This window comes from Notolabrus celidotus, chromosome 11, assembly GCF_009762535.1.
Source record: "Notolabrus celidotus isolate fNotCel1 chromosome 11, fNotCel1.pri, whole genome shotgun sequence".
Classification (NCBI taxonomy): Eukaryota; Metazoa; Chordata; class Actinopteri; order Labriformes; family Labridae; genus Notolabrus; species Notolabrus celidotus.
The window spans coordinates 16,929,182-16,952,311 of NC_048282.1; the positions used below are offsets into that span (position 1 = coordinate 16,929,182).

A 23,130-nucleotide genomic window follows, 5' to 3' on the forward strand; every position below is an offset into this window, starting at 1 on the left:
AGCAACAACAAGCAAGCGGCACCTTCTCACAAAGCTGCCGTCACATGACAGCCCCAGGATAGAGCATCCAAGGAACCTCGTTTTCCCGAGGACGAGGCATCATTTCAGAGAGCAGTGGTAGAATAATAGCTCCCCCTCAAAATGACAGCCATCGCTGCGGCACAGCATCACAGATTGCTGGTCTATCACTCTCCACACACACAGGATGAAATGACAGGCCGGCCCTGCTGATAGCGAGGTATCTCAGTCTGAGTAAGTGTTCCTTCTGGCTTAGCCCTCCTTTGATGTTATTATACCACAGCAGTGCAATATTCAGCCCCGAGATTCACTACCTGCTGCTGAGGTGATCTCTTAAAGCTTGGTGTTTGTGGAGCTGAGAAAATGGAAGGCTGGAAAATGAGAAATAGGGTGCCTGACCTATTCTGTAACACATTCGTCCTGTCCTGCAAAAATTGTATTATTCAAGAGCAAATGTAGGAGGTGAGTGTTATCAAAAACAGACCCAGCTTCAGTCCCCCTGCTCAGCTAGAGAATTACATTTCACAAATGTAAGAAAAACAGAGCATTAAGATGGTTTCAGCTTTCTGTCTTTGCCTTTCAGCAGGGAGTAATAACGATTGTTGACCCTTAGAACAGGATTACAGTTTTACTTTGCTATTGGGATTAAGCAGTCTACTCTACAGGTACATTTCGACCAAGAGTTCTGGGGTCTTTTAGTCCCCAGAACTACTTTACCCTGAACTTAAAGGTTCCTGTGCCCCCATTGTTTGCGTTTCGACCGTGGGCTGAAGTCCCGGGTAGATTGTGCAAATCAGGCCAGTGAAGAATAATATTTTGAAATCTTAATAAAAAACTAAACTAGTATGCATTTGCAGGAACTCCCTCTGTGTTTCGACAACTGTGTAAACTCCACAAACACCGTTATGTTCAACCGAAAGTCCCAGGACCTTTAAGAAGTACTACCCCCCAAAGCAGGGGCTGTACAGGGGGGAGATGATCTACCCCTGAACTAAATTTAGACCCTGGTTCCTACGGTCGAAATGCACGTAGTTCCGGGATAAAGTTCCTAGTTCCGGGGTAAAGTTCCTGCGACGGAAAAGCACCTCTTCTCAGCAAGACGACTTTGTTCACAAAAAGCACAAGGTTTCATTTATTTACCAGAGAGCAGAATGAAAAATCAAGCCATGTGTTGTGGTGTAACTTAGTCGTTTATTTTAATTCCACAAATTTTTCAAAAAAATTACAAAATACTCAAATGGAGAGAACACAGGACTCACAATTTTTCTTATTATTTCTACTTTTTGTTTACATTGTGTCATCCCATGGCGACTACTCATATATACAATAAGCTTCAAGATACCAGTATATATATAAATCTTAGCAGTCAGAATTTACATTCTGCTATTGCTGCTTTCAAACAAGAAGCTAAACCATTGACAACACTTAACATCAAAGGTTTTGGAGACACAAAAAAGAGGGAATAAAAGGCGAAGGGAACCGTCAGGAAACAAGGCGAGATGATGAAGGAGCCGTCGTCGGGAGAGAGACAGGAATGGGAGATGGCGAGACAGAGTGAGACTTTTTTGGGGGGGTTTAAAAAATGGGGCATGACTTTGATGCTTGTAAGTGTTCAAATGTTAATTATAGTGCTCCAAGGGTAGATATGGTAACTTTTAAAACGCAAGTACAGTTTCTTCATTTGGTTAAAAGAAAGAAAGAAAGCCACAGTTTTATGATGTCCATGACGGTCAAACAGTCTTAGCTCATGGAACAAACGCAGAACTTATGTCATGGCTACAGATAAAAACAATAAAAAAAGACAAACTTAGGCTCATGTGCACTGTACGACAGGTCAACACGACTTGTAACAGTCAGTGGCACACACAAACACACACTCCTGAGGCCCAGGAGGCTGCGAGTATCCCTAAGGAACCAAGGCATACGAAAACATTGTGAGGAAAACACTCATTGCACGCACACTCATTCAGTCACACTTAATCATCACCCTCTCCTTCCTGGTCGTTGTGCATCGGCAGGCCCCCTCTAGTGTCACAGTGAACATTATTACAGCCTAGTTGGAGGGCGACTCAGTCAGATGTGAGCCCTGCGACAAACATGGACGACTGAACCAGGATGAGAGAAAGTGACTCAACAACACACCCTGAACTGACTCACAATCATTCACACTTTTAAAACAATTCCAAAGTCCTGCTCGGCTCCTGTTATGTGAACAAATTTAGGTCCTGGTAATTTAAAAAAAAACTCAAAGCAATTTTGAATTTCTTCAGTTCAGCCAAACATTTCTGGTGTCTACATTTTAAAAATGGTTGTTAAAATCATTCTCTGTAAAAACAAGATGAAGGGTCACTCCATTTTCTTCCACTTAAATTGTGATTTTAAGCTAAAGGGTAAAACCAGATGAGTGGAGCTCTCTCAGTGCAAACTGTTCTTTTTCTTTTAATCCATGGTCTCGCTGTGCGCTCCACGGAAGCCGCAGTGACGACTGTGTCACCTCTTCAAGTTTTTCAAATCATTAACTCAACATGTTGAGTTTACACATTCTGACAGCCTGCTGCGGGATGATGAATGGATTTGGGTGTGTTTATGGTTTTACATGGAGAATATGTAGGACTAAATCTAACACAGTGATGTCAGAGGAACGTCACAACTGAACCACAACTCTCTCAGGAACTGCTCATATATAATGCCATGGTGCTCCCCTCTGAAACAAGGGATAATGCTTCAAAACAATTATATTGGAGGTTGAAACGACTTGGTTTGGAGTCCACACCTAGTAATAATAATAATTATAATAATAATTATATGTTTATATATACTATTTACAGACTCAAAAACGCCATGCTGTAGCTTTTCTTAAAATTATGAAAAACCTCCAACAATGTATTAAAATAAATGTTGAATTTAAGATAGCACTTGTTATTTTTCCATAAACGGCCTGACCGGTCTTGTCTTTTTTTATGTTGATAAGCACAGTGTCTTGTTCTAGCACCTACAAAAAAATGTCAGGGAAGCTTGTCATGCAGGAGTCTTGAGGACGTTGTCACTACTGGCTATATACCAAAGAAAGTCAATGTCTTGAAAAATCATAATAAAAAAAGTCCTTGACAGAACAAAAAACCAAATAGCAGAAGAATTCTCAGACGATCCACTTGGCCCTTTTTTGTTCTTCAAAACTGAATGGAACAACTCTGTAACAACTTCCCAGGTCCTGCACCTGTCAGTCGCTGCCTCCCCTGACCGGTTACAGCTGCTTGTCGCTCTCCTTCTTCAGTCGACTGAAACACACAAAACAACAAATGTTTATGTTAGACAAGTCAGAGGGATGCACACTAGGTTTATCTTCTTTTATGATTAAGTTTTCTTTATTGTGTTGTCTGTTGCTTATCTGACCTGTAGTAGTCCTCCTGGCCAGGCAATGGTCCTCCGTGCATGTGATGGTGCCCGTGGAGCCACTGCTGCTCCATGGCCAACCTTTGGAGCTCAGCTGACTGGGCATGCATGGCCTGCAGCTGGTGGGCTGCGGACATGGGCGGTGGCAGGCCTCCGGGTAGTTCCCGTGGGTATGGAGTACCTGGAAGAGGCACAACACAAAGATTTGATCAGGCTATTTGGCAGAGCTACAGGGGGCTGATTGGATTGGATGTGATATTACTGCAGATGAGAGATGAAACTGGCAGTGAGCTTACCAAAGACGGGGTGGCGCAGCATCTCGTGTTCGTGTGGCTGGCCGAGGAGGGCATTGGGGATGGCGCCGGGCGGGTATGGGAAGCGGGCCAGGTGAGGTCCAGCCAGGGGATCTACTGCCAGGGGATGGCCCCCAGAGCCCGGAGGACACACAAGACATTCACCCCCACCTTTTGGGAGTCAGAGTTTTAGGTTAAAGGTGCACTCATCAAAAGATAGCATATCACACAAAATACCCTCTCAGGGTTAAACAGAGAATGCAACTTTACAACATGAATGCACTGTAAAACTTCTGTTTGCTCTATCAGGAACTTCATAAGACTATAGCAAGCTTACTTCATATCTCATATGTAAAAAGCAGTTTGATATCATGTACACATTTTAAACAGTATCACAGAATGAACTTAAATGATAGAAGTTCAAGCATCCTAATTCATTTAAATTTCAAAAAGTTATGAAGAGATTCTCAATACTTTTCAATAACTTCACTTGCTGATACGTTAAACTAACGGGTTGATAACATCACAAGTGGTCTGAAATATGTCAGAATTAAAGCAGAATGTTTGAAAACTTTAAAGATTGACTAAAATAATTCTAAGTCTTGGTCATGGTTCATAAGAGAGATCATTTCCAGCTTCAAATTGCTGCATCGTCAGTAGAGACACTATCAGTCTGTGGAGTTCCTCAAGGCTCTACTCTAGGTCCGATACAATTTTCAATTATAGTTACAATTTACAAATGATCTATATAAAGATTTTCTGCTCGTTGTGCTGATAATGCAGATCTCTCTATTGCTGTAAAAATATATAACTAAAAAAGATTCTATGTTGAAAATAGACAATGAAGCATTCAGAAAAGTAAGCTAAATTTAAGAAAGTTCATCAGAAAAACTGTTTACTAGTAAAACAACATATCAAACATGTTGAACACATCTTCTGAAGTGTGAGAAGAAATTCAAATTCTGACAAGTTTGAAATAGATTTTTTTTTTTTCTTATCTATGAGTTTAACTCCAGCAACATCTTTCAAGCATGAGATTTCTGTTACAGGAAATGTAAAACTTTTTGCTAAGTAGAGGCTCTCAAAGTCAAAAAATGTTGTCAGTTTGAAACCTTTATACCAAACACCTTAACAGACTTCTGTAAATGTATTTACAGAATAATTAACAACAATAATGTTTCTTCATTACATTTTTCTTTCGATCATTCTTTGTTATTTTTTTAAACAAATAGAATATTTTAACGACAGTACAGAGACATTGATATGTGTGTGTATGAGCAGGGCTTTCCTTTACCTTGGTGGAGAGGATCTTGCTGGTGTAGGTGTAGATGGGAGTGGATATGCGAGTGCTGGTGGTGGTGTGGCGTGACATTGAACATCTGTAGACGTGCGATGGGGTCGTTGGCTACTGTGGCCATCCTCTCGGCATGAAGTCTCTCTGCAGCCAACCTCTCTGGGTAGCTCATTTCTGCCCGCAGCTGTGGCCCGGCGAGGGCCAGCCGCTCACGCTCTAATGGGTTCAGGCCTGGATGGAAGGAGGCGAAAGGGTGAGGGCCTGCCATGGGGGGCAACGTGATGGCCCCATGCCGGGCAAAGTGCTCCATGGGATTTGTGGAAGGGTGGAGTGAGTCCATCTCTGGAGGCTTAACCTCGAAACCAGGTTTCATCCTCTCCCTCAGCTCTCTCTCACGAATCTCCCTCTCTCGCATCTCCCGTTCTCGCAGCTCGCGCTCCCGCATGGCGGGATCAGCATTGTATAAATTGGGCATGTGATAGGCCAGCAAAGGGTCCGCAGGGTTGAGGGACACAAAGAAGGGGTGGTTTCGATTGGTAGGGGACATTACGTGGGGTCGAGCGTACTCGCTGAGGGTGCGAAGGGCAGGGGTGTCCGGCCCGATGTAAGGTGGCACAGCTGCAATCGTAGTTGGGGGGCCGTCGTAGGCTTGACGCATGTGGGCATGAGCCATATGAGGTTCCATTCTGCTTTCATGAGAACTGGAGGGTTTCTGTGAGGGGAGATTGACATGTTCAGAGAGGTTGTAAGGGAAAAAAATACAATTAATACAAAACAAAAGAGAGAAACAAACAACCACTCACCGAAGCTCGCTCTGCTTCCTTCTCTCGTTCCCGCTCTCTTTCTCTTTCTCTTTCTTTTTCCCTCTCCCTCTCCTTCTCTTCCCTGGCTTTCTGTTCTGCTTCCCTCTTGACTCTCTCCACAGCTTCTTCTCGCTTCTTGGCCAGTTTGGATGAAGCCAGGGGAGTGAAGTAGAAATCTGTCCTAGCACACGAGTTGTAGCCCCGGTCCAGGTGCTTGAGGAACCTGTGGTCATGATAGAGAGGAGATATTTAAACACTCTGTGTTCACTCATAAAAAGGGAATAATGTTGTGGTGTGTAAATTAGTATGTGTTGTCTAATAAGGCATGTTGAATGGAAGGATAATGTCCCATTAGATAAAATACAGCTTGCATTAGCTAACAGCGGTCCATTATTCAAAAGGAAACAAACTCCCTTGGCATTCACTTCTATAGCTATGCTGACTATGTATTAACATCCTCATTGCTATTCATTGGCAGTCTGAGAGCCACTTAAGCACAAGGCAACTACAGATAGTTTTATTCTGATGCCTCAGTTCACTCGCATCTCACTGTAATTAATCTCCCTGCTCTCCATCCTAGATAATTCCAAACCATCAGCCACTCAGAGCTCAGGGCTAATTGCGGCCTTGGATGTCTGTTTTTGCTGAGGACATTCGATTTGTTGCTTACATCAAAGCCTTAAAATCTGAAGGCAAAGGCTCTTTGTAGTTGGATGTGTTTGAGAGCTAATCAGAATCCCTTGAAAAGACAGTAAGCAGCTTGACAGACTGCTGATAAATAACAGCTTGTGCAGGTGAAGGTTTTCATCTTCACAGAGAGTTTGGGGGTAAAAATGGAGACGTACCGTGCTGATTGGCTGGCATGGCTGGGTGTATTGACGACAGTAGGCTCTGGGGAGGGGCTTCTCTGTGGGGGTGGGGGGCTCTCTGGTTCTTCTGTCTCGTCCAAAGGCTCCTCTTTGATGTGTATGGGAGGGAGTGCCGGGCCCGGTCCAGCACAAGTGACCGAGGCAGGAAGTGGCATGGAGATGGAGGATGATGAAGCTGAGGAAGATGGAGGCTGTATACTGGGCATAGAGTTTGAGGAGGATGGGGGAGGGCCAGTTGGAGGTAGAACTGTGTTGAAAGGATGACTTGAGAATGGCGGCTGTGGTGGCCCGTTGGGGTGTGAGGCTGCTGTGGTGGGTGGCAGAGGAGGAGCTGGTGGAGGTTGGTGGCTGGCTGATGGTGGTGGGAGACTCTGGGATTGTGTGAGGACTGGTGGCTGTGCGGGTGGAGGCTGGAGCTGCTGACCTTGTGGCATGAGCTGCAGGGGAGGTGGGTGTGCCGATGGAGGATGATGGGTGGACAAAGAGCTGAGTGGTTTGAGTGCAGGAGGTGGAGGCAGGTTTGAAGGCATCTGAGGGAATGGAGGCGCAGATGCATGAGGTGGGTGTTTGTGAGACTGTGGGTTGGGTATCTGAGGAATGGGTGTGGTTGGTGGGGGCTTGATGTGAGGCATGGACATTGGGGCAGGGGGAAGAGGCTGCTCTCTGGGAGGCTGACCTCCGGTCTGAGCGGATAGCTGGGACTGGGAAGGAGGCGAGTGAGGCCTCTGCTGTGATGGGCCAGGTATTGGAAGGGGAGGGACCTGAGACTGACCCACAGGGAAGCCCTGAGGGGGCATGGAGTGAGGGTGAGGCAGGTGTGAGGGGCCAGGCTGAAGTGGATGGGGCAAAGGAGGCATGGGCCCGTGATGTGAGCTTGGTAATGTTGGTGGTGGGACAGGGGGGCCAGGAGGCGGGGCCTGAGATATAGGTGAGTGTGGAGAAGGAAGCCTTTGAGGGTGGAGGATTGCTCCTGACTGGATAAGAGATACTGGGCCTGCCTGGGGCAGAGGCTGGGGAGGTAGAGAGGTGGAGGCTGCTGTGGGGGAGACCTGTGGGGGCAATGAGGGGGCTGAGGTTGTAGGCGGAGGTGGTGCTGAGGAGGCAGCTGAGGTGCCTGGCTGACATTGGATGACCGGAGGGTGCTGGCTCTGTAGGAGCTGGCTCTGCTGCTGAGCGGATGAGTCTGAGTCACTCTCATTGTCGCGGGGGCTGGGAATGCTTGGGGAGGAGCTCCGGTTGTCCTGATCAATGTCTTTAGGATCGCTACTGAGCTCCTCGTTGATGCTGCGCCCGTCAGAGCTCTCGCCCTCGCCTTCCCCTTCTCCTTCTCCTTCGCATTCTGAAGGCGAATCTGGTCTGCTCAGCTCCTGAGGAAAAAAATAAGAAGTTACAGAGTCATTACATAAAGTATGCGTTGAAATATATACAATAAGCTATTTAAAGACCGCAGACTCACTTGTGTCTTGGACTTTTTGGCACTGGCTCTCTCTGGCTCCTCTGTGTCTGAGGCTCCCTTCTCTCGCTGCCGTTTGGCACTCTTCATAGGTGAAGGAGCCTCCTCTTTAATCTTCTGTGGAGCCAAAGCAGTAGAGTAATTAGTGTTCATTTTAAATAAATTCAATGCGAGACAAAGTTTCAAACGGTCTTTGTTTTGTTTACCTTGCTGGGCTTCTTCATGGAGTCTGTCTTGCTATCTGTGCTGTCAGTACTTGCTGCACTGGGTGAGGTACGTCCACTGGAGCGCAGGTCCTCGTTGGTAGGCGAGGCTCTGCCATCAGGACTTGCTGTCTGCTTCTTACGACCACTACGTAGCGTCGACATCTTTAAACAAACACAGAATCAACATGTAAAATGACCTATATAGGGCTAATTTGTATAAAAAAAACTGAGATGTGTACACTCTAAACTATACTCATGAAACAATCCCTTCCAGAGCTGGCCTGTCCTACGGGTCTAGACAGAGTATACACTCATTTCTTTGTAGTCTGGCTCTGTGTTACTCAGGAGATAACTCTGAGGCTACAGTTCCCTGAAGGTGAAAACAGAGGGATGGATAGGGGAGTGTGAGCTCACCGAGCCTCGGTTCCGTCGGGTCCTCATGCTATGCTTCCCGCTGAGTCCATCCTCTTCCTCTTTGACAGGTTTGAACATAAATGGCGGCGGGTCCACAGGCTTCTCGATGGGGGGTAGCTCACCGTACTTCTTGAAGTGGATGCGGCAGTCTGTGCACAGTAAGATGTTCTCCCGGCCCCCGTGGTGCCAGTCCTTGGAGGCTGAAAAAAGCCATTTACAGTTGTGAAAAAACACACTCATGCAGGCGTAAAGAAGAACACGCATGTGGAAATGACCTCACAACTTTAGTAAGACTGATGGGAATAGCAAATATTCTAAATATTTTTCATTCAGGAAAAAAAATAAGGATTATGTATCATTCTGTTCATCACTACAGACTTTTCAGGAGTGGATTAATGTTTTTGTAGAGTTATTATCAGTTATTATCCACCCTCATTGTGAAGTCAGTGCCCTAAGTGTGATCAGATAGGAGCGTGGCAGTGGGGGCCAGCTGTGTGTAAAGAGGGGGATGATAATGAGGTGGAGACTAAACGAGCTGTGGGCTCATGTCTGATATGATCAAATTAGTCCTGACATCTTTGATGTTCATCTGTCACACAGGGGTGTGTTGCACAGCCCTACACTGATGCTCTTCAGGACAGAAATAGCCAAGAAGTCCATGATGTGAATGTGACTGTGTCTGTAAATGAAAGGTGGTGTCTTACTGGTGGTGAAACAGTGGCGGCAGGCGTAGCCCTTCAGCTCCTGTTCGCTGTCTTCACTGTCAAAGTCATCTTCACTGGCTGAGCTGAGGTCCACTGGAAGAGAGGGGGGAAAAAAACCTTTATATAAATCACTCTTACACCAGAATGTATAAGGTCATGTCCCCATTTCCTCCCTAGCTGCTGTTAAAGGGTCAAATATACGTACGGAACTCGCTGGAGGGGGGCCGAGAGGGGGTGTTGACAGGAGTTGAAGCTGTCCGTGTTTTGATACGACGGAAGACGGGCTGGCGGCGGTGTCTGCGGTGGGCTCGACAACTTGCTGCCTCTGGAGTCTTCTTCCAATAGTAGTAGAAGGTAATGAGCTCTCCCTGAAATAACAAACAAAACCAACGCTCAATCACAAGAACACAAACATAAAGTTTTCTTTCCAATTCAGAAACTTGCTTTCAAGAGGAATGTTTTCCCTGTGAAAATCTGTAGTTGAATTGCGTATGTGGAAAACAGAAATTAGCAGTCAGCACAAGAATTCACAATACAAGGCTCTGGAGTGGATGAGTCCCTGCCAGGATTTGGATCTAGCCGGGCATGTTTGTGCTGCGGCCCTGTCTGTCCCAGGATTAGGCGAGGAGGCTGACTGAATGCAGGGATATTAGGATCAGTGCATTGGTGGCTGCCTGGGTGGCAGGAGCGTGAATGGGAACAAAAGAACATGTCAGGCAGAGCTTTGGCGCTACAAATAGGGAGTGAAATGGCTCCTCGCCCCTTCACTGGAAGAGTCAATTGAACTTTAATCAAACATTCGGAGGGGCGCGCTTTGCCAGCGAGCGAGGCGGATAAATCCACTGTACAAAAGGCAGCCAGGAAATCAATACCCGACTGAAACATTAACACATGCAATCATGGATCAGAAAGCACTTTGCTGAAGCAGCCTGTGCATATTAACTGCTGCTTTGCGGCCAGGCACTCATCATACACAAGCATTGATAACTGCCGAGAGGGGTCAGAGATAATTATGTAGTTTTCTTTGGAGCTTTGGCCTTTTTCCTCCTCAACATGCACTCTTGGTTTGTTATTATTTCTCTTCTGGCTCTATAACAAATTCATGAAGGTGTTGTGTGACTGCTGGGTGAGCCGTAAGTCACCTGTAATCTTTCAAGCCCAGAGGGCACCAGCATACTGTTTGAGGTCTGTTAAACTGCTGTTCAACAAAGCTCCCAGACTTTAATGGCTATCGATTGTTTTTCCTTCTCCGCCTCAGCTGAGAAACTTGACATAAATTAGTCAGTGTATTGCTCTCTAAATGCATTAACAACTTTTCAGCAACGGCTTAACATCCTCTAAAAAATGTACCAAAACAAACGAGAAAAGGTTTTTAAAGCTTTCCACTCAAAGATATTTTAACAATAAGAATAAATAACATTTTAACCAAGCTTGCATTTTCTAATATGCTGGTGCTTTAGGAAACATAAAGCAGCTTTAATTTCTTATTTCTTATCTCATGACATACAAAAACTGCTCGAGGGAAGATGGCTTCTTGTTCTTTGCTGTGGGAAGCAAAGGTCAGGGATTGGCCAGTGTGTGCTTCTTTATCGCTCCAATAAGTCTTGTGAGTATCTGACATTAAGGAGCGAGTACAGTCTTTTTCAAATCGCTGCTCTGATTGGCAGAAAATACTCAACTCAGTGGGCTTAGGCCCCTCTAATAAGATCTCCCTTCATGTGGCTCTTAGGGGAAATTCATATCTAGCAGCGACTGCAGGACAGCTTCTTATCAGGCAGAGCAGTGCTGGGAACATTTACTGAGGTTGCCTGAGCTGATTGAAACCTTCTCCGATTTCAGGGTAAATTAAGGTGCCTGGCTGTGTTATGGCAGAGGCAGCGCTACAGTGTACTTTCCAAAGAGCTACGGCTTGTTGTCTTGGCTTTTTGGACTTCAGAACTGTAGCAGATGAGCACATCTGGAGCACTGGCAACAATTCCACATGCAGAAGCTAGACCGAGACAAACCAGTAGAGCCCCATTGAAAAATAAAGAAGTTGGAAACAGACGATTAAACTTTTACTTTGTAATAACAACAGTCCTTCAGTTCACTCTGTTTTTTATTTTTTTTTAATCTAACCTTAAGCCAAGGAAAGAGTGGTCAAATTTCATTATAGTGTCAAAAAAAGCTTTTTATGTGCAACATGTGCGTCTACTTTAGGATGGTAACACAACTTTCCAGTCATTTCCTGTGCACCTCCCTCTAAAGCCTGGCCGGCCAGTAGGGGAGGGCAGGACGCAGGTGCTAACTGAGGGAAGGCAGGCATCCTGATGTGAAATCTAATTGAAATGTGCAGATCAAAAGTGTCGAGTGGTGCCGAGCGCTGGCTTTGCTTTGTGCTTAATGAATGTTCTCAGCAGTGCCTCTCTGCCTCGTCGCTGCAGGCTGACAACTACACGGCCTCGAACAACAGCTCGCAGACACGAGGAAAGGTCACCCTGCCTCTCCATCACTTACACTGTGTCAAGCACCATTATATTAGGCGGCAGCTAATGAAAACATTAACATTAGGGCTTTTGAAAGGGAATTAACAGGTGCACTGATGAGCCGGTGCTGCCAGATGTAATTGTACAGGGGGAAAACAAAAGAAGCAGCTTGTCAAGTTCAGATTAAATGTTGATTTAGGGAAATTATTGCAGGCTTAAAAAAGGAGTGATATTAGTTTTTATAAAAAAAGATGTTTTAATCATCTCTTTTGACTTTTTTTTCATTAAACCTCAATTTAGAAGGTAGTCAACTTATCAAACATGAATTACTTGTAAGACAACACAATCAAGGGAGCAGATCAATAAATGTGAATCTGAACATGTAGAATCTGAGTTATATCAGTGACTACAGTGCACTTTAAGATGAACACGGCAACTCTCTGTATGTTGGAGGCTCTGTGCTGTAAATTAGTGTCAAAGGGAGATTGACAGGTTACATCTCAGGCTGTCTGCACATCAAATCTATTTCACTTGGAGTCAAACACGTCCGTCTTTCACCCTGACTGACTTATACCTATATCAAAGTCACTGTGTCATGCTGCCATACAGCCGTAGCAACACTTTTACATGTGTTACTCTGTGTTCTCTCTCTCTCCGTGGTTAGATGTTCAGCCAAGGAGTTTGTGTGTACTTATTAAGTCTTCAAAGTAAAAAGCTCTTTTTTAAAAAATGTAATGAAGCGAGGAGGGAAACAGAAATGATCCCATGAACCTGTCCTTAAAACACTTCATTGAAATCCTTGAAATAGAAATCCAGATTGGCCCTGGCCTCTGCACCATAATTTCCCTCCAGTACACTAAATCACTGCAGAGTGGTACTGAGTGTGCTGCAGCTCCGCAGAACATGAGATAGTGACAACATAAGCTTGGTATTATAAGGCCTTTTAGACTGCTTCCATCTGCAGGAGCTTTCTGGTCGGTGGATTATCCGACAAGGAAAGGCTTACCCTTCTATCACGACACTCAGGGCCTTCATTCCAGTTATTGCCACTTAAAACGGTTGACTGCATGCAAGCATGGAGATATTTTTTCTTTTGACACGTACAGATCGTATGTGTCATGCAGAGATTTTTATGCTTCTTTAATCTAATGTTGTACTCATGCAGAACTTGAAAAGAAATCTGTGTTTCGAGTCATTACTAAAAATAATTTCTAATTATTTTAAGTCCTGTTTTATCAATAAATATACTTTTTTTAATTAACAGATTTTTTTGCATTATTGAATAAAAAGGATTTCTAAATTTTCCTTTAACTCTGCAGGTCACGGGAAATGAGGGCAGCATCTGTAGAGTTAAATTTAATTTTAATGTGCTGTTAGAGATGAAGATTTTTGAAGATCACATTCAGTTGTCTACTTATATACTATGATTTAGTCCATCTAATGTTCCTGCTGAACACTGATTATGGCTTAACTTTAAGTTCACTGTGGACTACATACAGTCTGATTGTGGGTGTAAGTTCACGTTGAGGCTGAGTGGGAGTGCAGGATCCTTTGCTGGGCTCGGTGGTCCCGTGTGCGCGGGCAGGGCTGAGGGCGAGGGCTAAACTTGTGTATTTACACCCTCATCCCCTCTCAGGCCCAGGCCTGAACAGATGGTTTCTGTTTTTCCTGGCAGATTTGTGACAGAGCTACAAAAGGCCCCTGCTTTGACATGAAGCCAAACGGTTAAGGCCGTTACTGGCAAGAGCAAGGGAAGGAGGAGAGAACAGGGGAGAGCTGAGGAGGGGGAGGGCCGAGCGTGGAGGAGAGCCCAGAGAGGGAGGAATAAAGAGCCAGCAGAGGATAACAATGGACAATCAACACTGAATCTGACCACAATCCTTACTGGAAGTCTCTCAGCAAATAAAAAATCTCTGCTCAAAACTTGAGGCAGTTTAGTCGTGAGAGCGGAGCGCACAGGGAGCGTGTGATTTTCTGGGTTCTGGTGGCCGATAGTAAGTTGTGTAAACATCCATTAGTGCTGCATGAACCTGTGCTCCTCCTGCTTCCTCTGCAGTCTGCAGCCCGAGGAGGGAGGATTGCTTCCTGATTCATTTCAGCGAGGTGAGGGGGGGATGTATTTCTCGGAGCTAAATCAAACCAGGTTTAATTATGTATGTGCTCGACCCCTGGACACGGGGTTCTTCATCACCCGTGACAGGTTGTACAGGGTGTCGTTTCAGTGAGCGTGCTTGACTTTTCTATCATCCTCCTGCTGGCTGTAACTGTAAGGGAGGAACTTTGTAAACGCGTACGTGGTTAAGCAGGTCAGAAACATACTTGTGATGCCTTCAGGGTCTTTCAATATGTTCTCCTGCGGAAAAAGGATATGTTTTTTTTTTTGAAGCCTTCCTTTGAACATATTTATCATCTTTACAGGGAGGAATGTGACGTAAAAGTGATGTTCTTGGCACGTAACATGTAGAAGGATAGGTTTGTCGTCAACATAAATTAGTCCACACATGCTAAAATTAGAAACTTAGTAATAGAGAGATACAGCATGACAGAAAGGTATTAAATTAATTCAGAATATTCTGTTATGTACTCCTAAATATCTAACTTTCATTAAATATATGAACATGAACATCCTTTTTTTCCTGTTGAAATAATAATTGTAACGAAAAAATTCCTTCCAACATCCTGATTTATCTTTTACCTCTATTTCCAAAGCTGCACTATTCACCTCGTAGTTTTTATATGAAACCTTGAGGGTGAATCTGACTGTCAGGTATCAGTCACATGTAGATTCAAAGTCAGATCTCCAGCACACTGATGCCTCAGAGCCTATCAGCAGACAGTGGCCTCTGAATAGTAAAAGGACCTTGGCTGGTGGAGCAGAGAGTAGTGAAAGGCGGTTAAATAGACAGCCATTCCCTGCTGCGCTGAGCCTTTCTGCCTGAGAATGACTGAATAAGCTCTGCTTTCACAGGTCAGGGATGCACATGCTGAAGAATCAGCACTCGTGTTTTTCCCGCTGTAAGCGCTTTTGCCTATGAAAGCAGATTGGATGGCAACAGTGCCTTTTTTGCTGGAGGGTCGATCCTGTATGTTCTGCTGATAAGCTCGTCCCCCCAAAAAAAAGCCTACAACATGAAGCCCACCAAAGAACTCAATTACACAGGGAGCTCTGGCTCTCTGTTTGCCGTCTATTAGGCAGAAAAAAAGGAGGATTTTGCCTACACTCAGCCGGAATAAATTGCCTGTGGTCTGCGGAATGAACATCAATAGATGCTGGTCGAGCTTCCGTCAGTCGACAGCGATTTCACCGTCTTAACAAGTGATATCATTTACCAAACAAGGAAGCTGTTCTGTCACACTCCTGACAGCTGCTGCCAACTGGACCAGGCCCCTGTAGTTTGTAGCCGTTTAATTAGTGTTTGAACCAAAGTATTTATAATCACAGTCATCCCCAAGGTTCTGGCTGCTGAGCTAAGGACATGGCAATGAATTCAATTTGACGTTTGTACAGATTGTACCGGGGCAAACATCTGCTGTGAGGTTGTGTTGAGAACACGGTTCTGCTGTCGGCCATCCTGCAAATGACAGGGCCTGAGGGGGAGGGGGGACGGGAGAGGGGGCTCAGTGCTCTCTGTTCTCTGAGAGAAAGAACAAGATGTTGCAAGAAACTGCTCGGCACATCACCTCCTGGTTGATCTGAGTGCTGACAGAAACAAGGCAGCGTTTTCAAAAGGGGACATACAGCTCAGGTCTGCCATATGCCCTGAAAGTTAGAACACGCTCTGAGGTCAGTGTGACTTTTGTTCCCTGAACTGTTCCATCAACTGCAACAGAGAAGTTTGAAAGACACAAGTAAAACTGAGAACTACGATTTTCTTTCTTTCTTTTTGTTTTTTTTTGTCTTTAAATAATTGCTTCTACTTAATCAGCTGCCATCTGAGGTCACTTGTTTGACCTGTGACGTTAACATGAGCCAAGTACACACGGTGGCTTCACCTGTGTTAGCTTTTCTAACACACAGCCACTGCACCTTTCTGTCTCTTCCACCCCCGTGCTGAAACACTGCAGGGACCAGCAGCAGAAAATGTCTTCATGAATCAGCTCAGTGTTTGTTTTTTTCTTTTGCTTCGTACATGTATGTTTACAAGGCTGGCAGCTGATCTACCAGCAAACTGTTACAGCTCACATTATCATTAAACTGATGACTATTTGTACTTTTTAAGTTTTTAAAAGGGCATGCTCCAAAAGATGTGTTGACTCCTGGGTGCTGCTGGGGCATTCCAGTTTATACATCCTAGCTTGTGACCTAAGGTGACTGGGTAGGTAGGGCTCCTGTGGACACTGTGGAACTCCCTGTAGTCCACAGTAACACAATACATCTCTTTAGCTTTTAAGAGCTACTCCTAAACTGATGGACTTTTATATATATATATATATATATATATATATATATATAATCTTGTTGGAATTCTTGTACTGTACACCTTTTTGTTTGCTGCTGTAACTCCATGAATTTCCCCGTTGTGGGATGAATAAAGGAGTATCTTATCCTATCTGTTAAAACTTTATTTTTTTGAAAATCCTTTTAAATTTTTTAAATCATCTGCCATTTTTCTGAATTGTATTTCCTTTGTTTAGTCTTTTTTTGTGTTGTTTTAATCTGCTCTTCCTTTATTCTTGTGTATTTTTTTTTGATGCACTTTGCCATTTTGTTAAGAGGAGCAATATGTTACTCTTGAACTATAGAATATCTTTAATAAAAACGCATGTAACATAGACATGTTTTAAAAATGTTGAACAACTTTGTTCTTTTCATGCTTTTATAAACTACCACTTATTTAAATAAGTAACCTTTGTTGTTGTCATTTCACATACTATGGAAATAAACTGTATGAATTTTTAAACGAAAGGAAGAAGTGAGAATCCACCAGAGAATACAAAAACAGGATGCAGGAATAAAGCCAGAAGGGTAAACTGAACTGATAAACATGCACTCGCTCAAAGCTTTGGTTCAATATCTGTTAACTGTTACACAGCGGTGGTTGCTCTTTGTCCTGGTGACACAATTTCACAATCTATTAATACACATTTCATTGATATGCAACAGTAAATTAATCCATAACTTGTATCATCATGTATTTTATCATCTCTAACATGGGGATGTAAGCTTTACTAAATACAGGAAGGCACGAGTTGATTCAGTTGCAGAACTTTTAACTCTGTGATGCAACCGTAAGAGGACACGACCATGAATCCTTAATATAAACCCCGTCCCTAAAATAGTAGAAGGCCGGTTATGTTAAGGTGTTCTTATTTGCACATTATTTAACTGACTAACATTTGATTTGCATGTTTACTGCTCTACGTCTCTCCACCACTGAAATGGTTCGGGCTCAGTCATGTGCGGATTTAGGTCAAACTTTCTAATTTGATCTCATTTTCAACTCTCAATTTCTCTGCTCAGCTCGGCAGTCAACAGAACTGCAGCTGATACAAATCAGCTCAGCAAATACAGTCTGTTGATTTCCTCTTAAGCCACATTTCTTGATCTCAATTATTTATCAGTGATCTGCAGTTTCAGCACAATTTGTTTCTTTAACAGTGGAAGCTCACATTTCATGACATCCTCTCTGTGGAGTGAAGGAAATGGTGGCAGCAAAGCCAGCTGCAGACGGTCAGACGACACACCCTCTTCCCCCCTCTGGGCCTTTATGTGACATTATATAAAACATTCCTGAGTGCTAGTCAGGCCTGGTGTGTTTACACAGCGCTGGGTGCTTACCCTTGGCACTGGCTGTTTGAGCCTTGCTGGCGCTTCAGGGGCAGCGCGGCTAATGGGGGCTAGAAGGGAGGAACAGTAAGGGGCAGACTCACAGTGCTGGACCTCTGGATATCGGTACAGGCCAGGTCTTAAAGCAGCATACACCCCCCCCCCCAACCAAAACATGTGTTTTCCTACAAGTGAAATACTGAGATATTATTGAGCTCATGTTTCGGAGATAGGATTTTGGAATAAGCATGTAAAAGATAAATGTGGTTGTCCTTGGGCTGTTGACTGGCACTCACTCTGACCAATCTAAGAACACAAAAACAGGTTCGCTCACAAGCAGTTTTTTTTACCTGTGCGACTACCCTGGTTTTTTTTTAGTGTCTATATTAAGCCAACGCACCCATTACCCCTTCTCCTCTGCTCGCTGCCACCCTCCCCTTGCTCTCCCAGTCATTTTCTCCTCTTTTCATATGTTTAAAGGGCAGTTTATTTTCCATTTGCAGGGGAAAAATTAATCCGTCTCTGCTCTGTGGTGGTGGCAGGCCTGGATCCTGGAGGAGGTCTATTACCTCTCCTGCCAAGTAGACTCCCCCTCCAGGTTGAATTACATTAATACCTCCTTTATAGCCAATCAACTGGACGACTCGTATATTTCAAAACCAGTAAAAATAATTGAAGAAACCTCTGCCCGGAAACTGTATTCATACACTTTAATCTCTTATTCAAGAGGTTCAAATTGGTTTTGAGGCATAAAAAATGTAGCACAAAGGAGGTGACACTAAAGAGTTCTTGAGTAAAAAAATATTACATGGTGTGTGTGTGTGTGTGTGTGTGTGTGTGTGTGTGTGTGTGTGTGTGTGTGTGTGTGTGTGTGTGTGTTTGTGTGTGTGTGTGTGTGTGTTTGTGTGCGCGTGCGTGCGTGTGCACGCGCGCTTGGTGCTTAAGAAGTCGGGCTGACATATCCTTAGCTCAGAGCAGACAAGGAAATTAAGTGGTGAGAAGTATGACAAACACCTCTGATTTTCCTTTGATGTCTGTGTCAGCGCTACTCGGGCAAACTTCCAGCAGGAGCAGCCTCGCACAGACGGCAGAGTCTGCTCTGCCTCAGACATTTAAGCTCACATCGAAGAATTCTCTCACAGCTGAGTTAAAGGTGAGGAGGACTTTGAGTCGATCGGAACATGTTGAACACGTTCCCCTTTCACTAGGGATTATAGCTGAGGTGAATCAAGCGCTTTCCAAGCTATGAGAGTATTTCTACAATTCTACAATTTTATTTAGTAGACGCTTTTGTCCAAAGCGACGTACAACACAAGCAAGAATTTAAACTGGAGAGAAAACCTTAGTTAGTGCAACAAAGTGCTTCAAGTATTTCCTTATACATGTAAGAAACAAAGCTGTCTGTCAGCTTAGAGAGCACAAACACAAAGTGTGTGTCCTTGTTTTGTTTCATTATCACATATTATTAGGGTTAACTGGTGTTAATCATTGTTAGGCCTGGATTTGTCCCACTAAACAGGTCACACAATTGTTGAATGTGCACAATAACACTCACACATAAAGCAGGTAATCTGCACATAACTTCAACTACTAGAGTGTTTTTAAGTCATGGAAAATTGAATAATTATATCTTAGTGATCGAAAAAACTTAAAGTACAAAGAAAGAATGAATGCAATGCAAGAACAGCCGATGTTACAGTATAATCTGGGAATAAAATACAGCCTCAATATTCTAGGTTGCAAATCAAAGCAGAGCTGAACTTCAGCCAGGTTCAAAGTGCAAATTTGGATCCTGCCTTCACTCTCAAATTGAGTACAAGGAGTCTTGGAAACTCGACAGCAACAAAATCTAACTTATTAATACTTTGTGATTCTGTAAGAGGTTTGCTGGCACCGCTGCTAATAGCATATAAAAGAGAAAGCTATCAGTTAAGACATTAACACACAAAAATAACTTCTTAAACTCAAAATCTGAAATAATGTGAGTGAACATATCTCTTTTTAATGTGATTAAAAATAGGTGATGCTCCCTTATAAAGAATGAGCTAAGCACCGCAGGTCCAGTTGTGTTTCTGTCTCTACAATTCGATTCAGATTTGCCACTGTGAGACACTAAATATAATTTAGTCCTTAAACAGAACGACTATTTAAGAGCTTAAGTCTTCAATCTGAATTTGCTAATCCTCTTGGAGGCCATTAAGCTGCACTTTATTGTAAAAGTTAGTAAATACTATGAAAAAAAGCATCTCATGTGCTGCTTTAAACATGGGAACTAAATCTGCTCCTCAGACCTGAGATGTGCTGCAAACACAGAGACTCACATCACATCTGCACAACATGTTTACAAGTTGCTAACAGAGGGTGCTAATTAATGTTCAGCGTGTCACTTACAAGGTTTAAATGGCTGTCTGTAAAGTATGTTTATCCTTTATTTGTCTGGTGTGATGTTTTTTATATCTGAGTATGTCTGTTGCAACTTCTTATCAAAAAGGCCTCAGTGTAAAAATGAGCCCTGCTTAAAATATCCCACTAAAATAGGGTCCTGCTAAAGCTTTCCATTAGCGGCAACAAACCACATGAACCTCGTTTTATATGTTTCAGAGCTGTAAACAAATGACACACACACACACACGCACACACGCACACACGCACACACACACACACACACACACACACACACACACACACACACACACACACAGGAAAAGTTGCACAGGGAGAAATAAATCATCTTACCGTCTCTTTGTTGGGCAGCAGCTCTTTTCGGATCCTGAAGAAGTTTTTGCCGAACTGTCTCAACCCTTTAATGAAGCGCTTCTGTAATTTTTCACAGAAGAAAAAGAGAGAGAGATGGAGAGAGAAAAAGAAAGAGCTGTTACTATCTGTGAAGTCAGCTAAACTGAGACCGCATAAAGTAACAGGCGAGCACAACGACAAATAACATTGTTTTCCTTTCGCTAGTCTGTGGTTTGAGAGGTTTGATGTGTATCTAAACCTCTGTAGCCATTTAAAGTCGGGTGAAAACACAGCCATCTCAGGGACGAGAGAGGAAATGACAAGCAAGGCTGAGGAGAGACGCTGAGATTAAGCTCGCTTTTTTATGTTCTGAATAAACCCAGTTTTAAAAAGTATTATTTTCTGATTAAATTCTAATGAAGTGAAAAGTTTTCAGTAATAATCAAAACTTCAGAGTTGAAAAGCAAGGAACTGCCTCACTGTGCCTGGTGGACAGTTTCTATTTTTGACAGGAAATTTCAGCATTGTACAGGCGTACAAAAACATGTCAAAATGTCGACAAATATACCCTCACATGAGTGCAAGGAGGTGAAAGGCACAAAGAAATAAACTGCTACTCCATAACATTGAATTTTATGACATGAACACTGAATGTTGACATGCTGTCTCACCTCCGTTAGCACAAAAACAACATCAGAAACAAATAAACACCAAAAAGCTGAACCACCTAAATGTATTTCTTCTCCTTTAAGAGCCACAGACCGCGAGCCATAAAAAGCGGAGGCTGAAAACATTCATAACCAGCGGAGCAGACAACCAACAGATTTACTTTCTTGTTCCAGAGGCGAGCCCTGTTCCTCAGTGATCTAAGCCAACCGTTTCCCCCCTCAAGTAACTCCAGCGAAAAGTCCTCAGAGAGCACGGCACAAATCTCTACATCCAGCCACAGGTAGAGGAGAAATTAGGGGACAAATCCACAACGACTCAGATGGTACACTGCTTTTTCCCCCGTTTTTTTACAAGCAAGAAATAGCTTGTCACTCTCTGCTCTTCCACTACAAAGGGGAAGGCTTTACATGTGATCTTTCTGCAAGAGAGCCTCTGGTTTGCAGCAGGCTGGAAAACCAGGACTGGAGTCCTGAGCGTCATGTTTGTGTCTAGCACAGCGCTCATTTCAGCCTGATCTCGATCCTCTAATGCTGCATTAACAGGCTTCATGCCTCTCCCCCCACACAGGGAAAAACCAGGCCACCGTATGTTAATGTAAATACACCAAAGCTGAAGATCTGAGACTACAGTTCTCCTTTAAATATATTCAAAGGTTTGAGTGAGCACACACTCAGGCGCACAAACTCAACTAACTGCCAGCCTGCGAGGGGAGGCTGGCTGATACAATTTGTGTGGAGAAAGGTCTTGGACATGGTGGAAGGAGACAAGTGAGAAGGAAAACCAGACATGGAGTCTCTCCTGAGTGTCAAGGGTTCATTTTCCAGGCCATGTACAGAACATTATGTAACCACAGATTGTTTACATACCCAGCTTTGGTTGGGAACAAAGGCCAAACTTACTGAAGTAAAGCAGCCAGCTGCAGAACACGACTGTGTGTTCAGGAGGAAAATTACAGGCCAGAAAGACAGACTGATTTCAACAAAAGAAAGGACACACTGTATTTATCCATTATGCAAACTAACGACACAGTCTGAAGTTTTAAAGTCTAATTGTGTAATTGTGAGAAGCACAATGTCAAAAGTACACTGCTGAGTTAGACCAGACTAAATAATCAACATGAGAAGCCTGATCAAAAGAACAGTGTAAACATGCAGACAGCTGAACAAAACATCCCGTCCTAACTGTGACATGAGGCAGCAGTTAATTTGCATTAATCACACTGAAGGTGTAGTGGCTGATTAGCCAGTAGATGGAGCCGTCTGCAACACAAGGCGCTCCCCTGCATCCGACACATATCTTCAACCACTTGAGGGGTTAAGAGCAGATTACTATTGGGACTGTCAGTCAACTTCTACTGAGCGACACAAAACCAGAGGAACGCAGCAGAGATTTAAAGGATCAACATCACATGATTTGTTTGGCAGGCGATGACAAAAGCAGAGAAATACTCTTTGAGATTGTGCTCTTTAAAAAAATGGACAACATTTCAGAAGGATGCATACATGTTTAATTTCTCACTTAACTCAGGTGTTGTCCTGAGGATGAGTTGGGATTAATATCAATGATATGTCAAATATCTCAGAGGAAAAAAAATCTCAACCATTCTAACATTTTTTTCACATTTATTATGGGCAAATTAAACAAGCTAATATGGTAAAAAAAAAAAGACCAAATGAATCACAGCCAAGAAAGAAAGTGCTTTTACACTCAGTTTTAAATTTCATCCGACACAAAGGCGTACGGAGCTGCAGGTGGGCAAACTGACACATAGCAGGATAACAAGTACAAACAAAATGTTCTTTTTTTGGGGGGGAGGGGTGAAACAGCATGTAGAGAAGGATCTCAGAACTCTCATAAGAGCCATGTCATTAGGTGTTTTTATAAGACAGAGGGGGATTTTGCAGGACGGAAGAGACTCAGAACTCAGATTTCCTGTCTCACTGTGATTTTAGAACAAGTCGACAAATCAACCTGTCAGTGCAGCCTGTGCATCTGTCCTGATTATGTCACCTTAATTATGTTCCCCTACTGTACTATTTACACAGT

At 43.6% G+C, this 23,130-nt stretch overlaps 1 protein-coding gene across 2 annotated transcripts in view; it reads right to left on the reverse strand.

The window, feature by feature from the left end:
* Positions 1-1,189: 1,189 nt before the first annotated feature.
* rerea (arginine-glutamic acid dipeptide (RE) repeats a) overlaps positions 1,190-23,130 on the reverse strand; it is a 146,838-nt gene continuing 124,897 nt past the window's right edge. Inside the window, exons 12-23 of one of the 2 annotated variants that reach the window (XM_034695164.1) lie at positions 20,416-20,496; positions 9,653-9,815; positions 9,448-9,540; positions 8,744-8,943; positions 8,330-8,491; positions 8,127-8,240; positions 6,647-8,037; positions 5,802-6,024; positions 4,999-5,710; positions 3,708-3,875; positions 3,412-3,592; positions 1,190-3,296 (exon numbers count right to left, since the gene is read on the reverse strand). In XM_034695164.1, the coding sequence (XP_034551055.1) occupies positions 3,263-3,296; positions 3,412-3,592; positions 3,708-3,875; positions 4,999-5,710; positions 5,802-6,024; positions 6,647-8,037; positions 8,127-8,240; positions 8,330-8,491; positions 8,744-8,943; positions 9,448-9,540; positions 9,653-9,815; positions 20,416-20,496 (3,522 nt within the window). In that variant the 3' untranslated portion in view covers positions 1,190-3,262. The remainder of the gene's footprint in view (positions 3,297-3,411; positions 3,593-3,707; positions 3,876-4,998; positions 5,711-5,801; positions 6,025-6,646; positions 8,038-8,126; positions 8,241-8,329; positions 8,492-8,743; positions 8,944-9,447; positions 9,541-9,652; positions 9,816-20,415; positions 20,497-23,130) is intronic. The other variant, XM_034695165.1, reaches the window with a different exon arrangement.